Source organism: Python bivittatus, unplaced genomic scaffold (genome assembly GCF_059951505.1).
Source record: "Python bivittatus isolate LINGU-HERP-01145 unplaced genomic scaffold, Pbiv_v1 ctg000080_np1212, whole genome shotgun sequence".
Taxonomy (NCBI): domain Eukaryota; kingdom Metazoa; phylum Chordata; class Lepidosauria; order Squamata; family Pythonidae; genus Python; species Python bivittatus.
This window is the reverse complement of record NW_028277035.1, coordinates 52,667,491-52,673,490: the sequence shown is the minus strand read 5'-3', so window position 1 is coordinate 52,673,490 and position 6,000 is coordinate 52,667,491. Positions and strand designations below refer to the sequence as shown.

At 38.8% G+C, this 6,000-nt stretch overlaps 1 protein-coding gene across 1 annotated transcript in view; it reads right to left on the bottom strand.

Annotated features, from left to right (window-relative positions):
- Positions 1 to 553: 553 nt before the first annotated feature.
- The window catches only part of SHISA5 (shisa family member 5), a 39,642-nt gene continuing 34,195 nt past the window's right edge, over positions 554 to 6,000 (bottom strand). The window contains exons 4-6 of the mRNA XM_088134090.1: positions 5,660 to 5,775; positions 4,661 to 4,873; positions 554 to 3,305 (exon numbers count right to left, since the gene is read on the bottom strand). Of these exons, the coding sequence (XP_087990216.1) occupies positions 3,232 to 3,305; positions 4,661 to 4,873; positions 5,660 to 5,775 (403 nt within the window). The 3' untranslated portion in view covers positions 554 to 3,231. The remainder of the gene's footprint in view (positions 3,306 to 4,660; positions 4,874 to 5,659; positions 5,776 to 6,000) is intronic.

The window sequence follows — 6,000 nt, the reverse complement described above, 5'->3', positions numbered from 1 at the left end:
ACTTTAGAGGGAGGAAAATTAAGTAGGTTAAGGCTTGATTTCTTATATTTCTTCTATTCTAGAACATACTGGTTTTGCAAGTACATTTACTTGTATATATTATTAGATCACACTACTTCATTAGTACAGGAGTGTCCAGAATAAAATTCCTCATTTAACTACTGTCTGTCTGTCTGTCTCAGCTCCTATCCTGACCCACCCTCCAACATACTGATACACAGTAGAATACTCAAGGAAGAACTATTTTAGAGGCATTGGAAGATGAAGAAAAAAAGAGGTTTGCAACAAAGCCCAAGGGAGGAATTGGATCTTCCTGTCATAAGACTGCTAACAATCAGTGGTCACATGGCAAAAGTGTCAACCCCCCCCCTTCCAAATCTTAGTCCCATTGAAACGTGTGGGACTATTTAATTAAAATGAATACAAGGCTACGTGAATGCGAAAGGAGCTCAATGCAACTTTGATTTAGGACCAGTGAAGTTCTATGTAGGGATGTAAATTGAAGCAAAGTTCAAGCCATTTAAAAGTGTTGTGTATTTTAGATGATCTGATTTATTACAAAGAGCCACACATATGCTAGCTTTTTTTCTAAATATATTTTTTTTACCAGGAGCAACAACATGTAAAGGAAAATTTTATTAAAAACAAAACCAAGATTCTGAACAAAAATACCATGGTACTTTAATATTGTACAATAACTATGCTGACAGAGTTACAAAAATTTGAAAAGGCACTTTTGAAGTTCACAATAAAAAAGTAACTAAAAACTTTCCTTCTTCAACAAAGAATGCAGCATTTAAATGGAGACACTACACTCATAAGAATGTGCCCCTTGTTACAATCCTTCCCAAAATACTTACATGCAAGTACTATGAATTGTAACAGGACTCACTTCTAGGAGTAGGAATGCCCTGAAAGAAATACCTTCTGTATAAATTATACATAAGCAAATACTTTCGGACAAATTCTGTCATCAGTTGTGAATGTTGTGTCACTTCTACTGAAATCTTGCCAATGTTAACTGTGATTTCACGCATTACAATGATTAGAAACTACTCACAGCATATATGACTTGAATAAGGAAACAGAGGCAGGTCAAGGCAAGCAGGCAAAATGACCTTCAGAGAAATAATACCATGATTTCATAATTACAGCACAGTGATAGAGAGAGGTATTCTTTGTAAGACACATGTGGAAGTAAGAACGTAGACTGGGTCACGGTGTCATAATCCAAAGCTTGATGAAATAAGGTATCTCTAATGCTTAGGAATAAGGGTACAAACTCTTTCAGACTTACTTACAAACAGTACATAAGTAGAGCTTAACACAAACTACAGGAATCAACCATTTTCTCTTCCTATGCACAAAGAAGTATTCTATCACTCACATGTGTGTGAAAAAATGTATCCCAGCTTTTGAATTTCTGATATCCTCTCATTTTTCTGTAATATAGCGTTGCCTACTTCTCTCAGGCAAATGCCCTTTATCTTGTTGGACTGTAATTCACAATACCTCCAAGCAAGCATGGCCATAAAACCACCATATCTCAAGAATACTGGTTTGGGAAAGGCTGATACAAGCCATTAATACAGAGAAGATACTAGATCTTTCTGAAGAGAAGTCAGCCTGTGTAAGTTTACAGTAGAGTCTCCTACATATTAAATGAAAGTCCTATAAAATTCAGTAGGATTTATTGGACAAGTCTTAATTATTCTGCAAGTACCTTAAATAGGAAAATGGAACTGAAACTGGAAGCTTTAAGAAGACACAAAGGTTACAGAAACATTCTTCAGACAAACACCAGGACTATAATCCTGTAACTACACAAAACTATTTGCAATAAAAAAAAAAAGCTCTGAAACCAGGTTTCTCTTGGCTGGGGTATTTCTGCACAAGACTTACCTAATCTCACAAAGTTGGCTGGTTTTGTGAGCTGCATTGGTTTATTTTGGGCTCTGTGCCACTTTATTTGGAGCAAAGTTGTTTTCCTTTGGATTGCTGTAACTTTGCAGAGATTGGGGGTCATCTATTTTCCTGGGGTGAAAGCCCAGGCTTAGGTTTTCTTCCTTATCAAATAGGCTCTATATTAATATATAAAGAGTTTTGAAACATTTCCACTTGCATATAAGTCATAGGACACCAAACGTATTACAAATAATGTTTGTATTTCAGGACAGAACTTCATCTCTCTCTCTCTCTCTCTGCTTATACAAACTCCAAGGAAATAGGGAATACAGTAAGTAGTTGAAAAACTCCTTTCAACTGAGAAATGGATTATTCTCAAATGGCAGCAAAGCACTCAGTTAACAAAATATTATCACTGTGATATTTCCTCCTTCCAATAGCATAGCCAGGCTCTAATCAAAACCACCTTGCTCAAGACAATACATGCCTATAGGAAACTGACTGTCAGTTGGAAAAGAAAAATGGTTAATGTGGGAAGGAATGAAATGCCCAAGAGCAGAACTAGGCAATTTGACATTCCTCCAGCTGGATTTAAATTCCCAGCAGGCTCTGGGTGCTAAGGGCAAGGGATTCTGGGAACTACAGATAAAAGTAGAGGTGGTCATCATATTATTTATCTGTGTTTGATCTGAATCCTGCTCTTTTTATACAAGAGCACAATATGCTGTAATGTTTTGTTGCAGAATACAGAAAGCTGATAAATGATCCCATTCAACAATTTCCATGCAATGATTTCCATGCAAGATTTTTGGTATAGTGACAACATTCCAATGACATTCAAATATTTGCACTGGAAAGTTATACTGAATGGCTGTGCAATTGCTGCATGATGGAGAAATACAGGGATATTATTTAACAACATGCCCCATTTCTTGCTAAAGAGCTATTTCCCTATTACTTCAAAAACATACTTTGCTTTGCCACAGATGTTGCTCTTCTGTGCTAAACTGGAAAGAGAATAGCCAATTGTAAATTGATTTTGTTGGAAAAATGGCAAAATAATGCCCCAAATGCTTGTTGCTATTTAATACAATTATATTCACAATGCTTACCTTTAAGTTTTTTCTTAGACCCCCCCCGCTTTTTTTTTTAAGTCAATTTTTAATCGCTTGATCCTAATATCTTGCACTTCTCAATACACTGTAAAGAACAGTTGTCTAAACTCTGGCCCATTCCTCCAAACAGATATATCAGAATGGTATTTTAAGAAAGAACTCCACATGAAAAAGGCAGAGGTTTCCACACAGACACACAGCAAAAGTCCATTTAATAGGAATGCTTTGGAGGATCCATATATGCTGGGTTATAAGGCGGTTGAACTACAGGAGTTCCAGCACCAGCTGTAAAACAAACAAACAAGCATAGCATGTTAGTGCTTTTCCACAGATTAACTTTTTATATTTATTTGTGCATATTTCTTAGATTTTCATTACAAGTGCCAAAGCCCATATACTTATGAAATCAAGGAGGATCTCTAGCTTAATCAGTAAGATCTGAAAATTAGATTGCAAATGAAGCGTATTAAAGCATATTAACAATTCATTCTCTTTAAAGGAGAGCACATTTAAAAAGGAATGAACTGAATATTCAAGAACTCTGAAAGCAAATCCTCATCTCTGGTCTTCTGATTTAGCTATTTCAGTGTTGTTGTTGTTTACCTTCTTGTCCCTGGGGACCCTTTGTTTTTCTGTCACAGAAAACAATACAAACATGTTGCATGGAGTGCTCTGAAAGATGTCTGTGTGGGAGCCTTATTCCTATACTGGGAAAAGAAGCTTGCCCTGGTGGACCAAAGTGTCCCCCGAGTAGATCTCCATCCCTATTGATTACTGAATTGGTTATCTGTTGCTAGTAGAACAGCACTCCTTCTATACCTGAAATGTTTAGGCTGTTCCTTCCTTCTTCTCCATAACATTTCTATTACTCTATGAAGATTTATAGGTAACGTGGTTTCTCTCTGGCTGCCTGATAAATGTTGTGTGGGAAATGGCATTGCTAGGTTTCTGTAAATCCTTGAAAGGACTGAAGTTCAAGCAAAGCACCTCCTTGAAGATGTTTTATGAAGCAAAGCTTGCTCTATGGGAGAAGACTGAGAGAAATCATCTTCTGCAGTGCTCGCCAAAATCCTTCTAGACTGGGATGTCTCAGCAAACATTGTAGGCAAGGCTGCAGAACACGCCAAACCAATCCTGTAGTATGTATCAAAGCAGCCTGCCCTGAAGCCCCCTTCCCATAAATCAAAGATCTTCGAGGCAGAGCGGCTTCAGTGCCTGCTGAATTCTGCAGCCCGTGCTGAAGTCATCCAACTTGGAAGCATTTTGGCCAGTACTGAGGGAGATGTTTAAGAGGAAATTTCTACCACAGCATGGCTGCTCAACTGCTCAACCATGTTCTTTAGGAAATTGACTACTTGTATCATGTCACCAGTGGAATCAAACCATCAGTAAGAAAGGGATTTCAACCAGATAGCCTTAGAAGATTTTACAGAGAAATCATGGCTTGTTTGTATTAAGGAAGCCAAATTCCCCAAGATAGCAACCATGAATAATTTATAATTTGTAGTTGGACATATTTTGAAAAGGAAGACTACTATGAGTGAGAGAAAAACTTGCCTAAATATATTACCACTACCACATGTCCATTTCCTTTTTCTTTTTAGCAGTTTCAGCACATCTCTCCCCTCTTCTTTTCTTACCTGCCACTGTTTCATGATATGGCGGTGGCCCTGCAGGCTGCATAGGATAGGGCGGAGGGTGCTGGGTTGGGTAGGGTGCCACTGGCATTCTGGGCTGAGGCTGCACCGGCAGCGGATTGTATCCTTGGTATGCTCCTCCGGGATAAACAGCTGGTGTCCCAGGCTGTTGAGGGTAGGGCATCTGCACTACAGTTGTAGCTGTGGTCACAACAGCTGTAAAACACGACAGTGTTTAGGAAAGAATCAGGGCAGGAATGTGGTCACTAGGAGTCAGGGCATCTATGTGGTCACTAGGAGTCGAAAATGACTTGATGGCACATAATAAATCAATCAATCAATCAGGGCAGGAAGGAAACCCAACATTTCCCCTCTCCTATCTTGTACTGGTTTTAATTACTTGGCCACTGTTTTTCAAATAACTTTCAAGCACTTTCACTTTAGAGACTTCCTACCACAAGCCTGAGGTAGAAAAGGAAACTTAGCCTTCCTCCCACCAGAAATGTTACTTCTGATAAAAGGCACAGCAAAAGAACATGTCTGATTTTCTGATATCTTGTGTCCTATGTCTGGTGACTTGCCCAGATACTTAAAAACTGTAAGCCAATCTTTTCAACTTCATTCAGGCATGTCAAGACTACAATGCCAAGAACTCCCTGCAAGCATGATCACTGCAATCTCCCAGCTCCTGGTGATTTCTGAGAATTATAGTTCCAGGTTAAATAAGGTCACATGGCACAATAAGGCTGAATTCCCTTAAGTTTGTCACATGTGCAGGGAACCAATGAAGCAGCATCTCTGGCGATTGAGGTAACTGTTCGTTCCTGGTTCAGCCTCCGATCTAATGCTAGTTACACTTTCAACAACTGACTTCACCTATTTTAAAGGCAACGTTTCTGGAAGGCATTCTGCCGTGACAACTTTTTTTCCCCAGCATGCTTGACAGCATCACTCGTGTTTTTCCTCAAACAAAGCAACAATTCAGTCAGGGAGGACACTTACGCTGTGGTCTCCTTCGGCAGGCTTTATACAGGCAGCAACATGAGCAGGTGAAGCAGAGAATGATGGCTACTACAAACAGGATGAAAATTGAAACGCCAATCGCTATAACTGTCCCACTGAAAAAACATTGAAAATGCAGTTGTCCAAGTTAAAGGCTTCAGAAAGTAACACATTTACACCCAAGAGCATTTTGCTATTCTAAATGCAAACAAAAATGGAAACCATGTTCGGTTAGGATTGAAATATAGATTTGCTCATGGTTAAACTCAATCTCCTCAAACTTTCAGAGGGGTAGTTTTGTTAATTTACCACCAAGGGAAGTAAAAAAAAAAAGAGCCTGA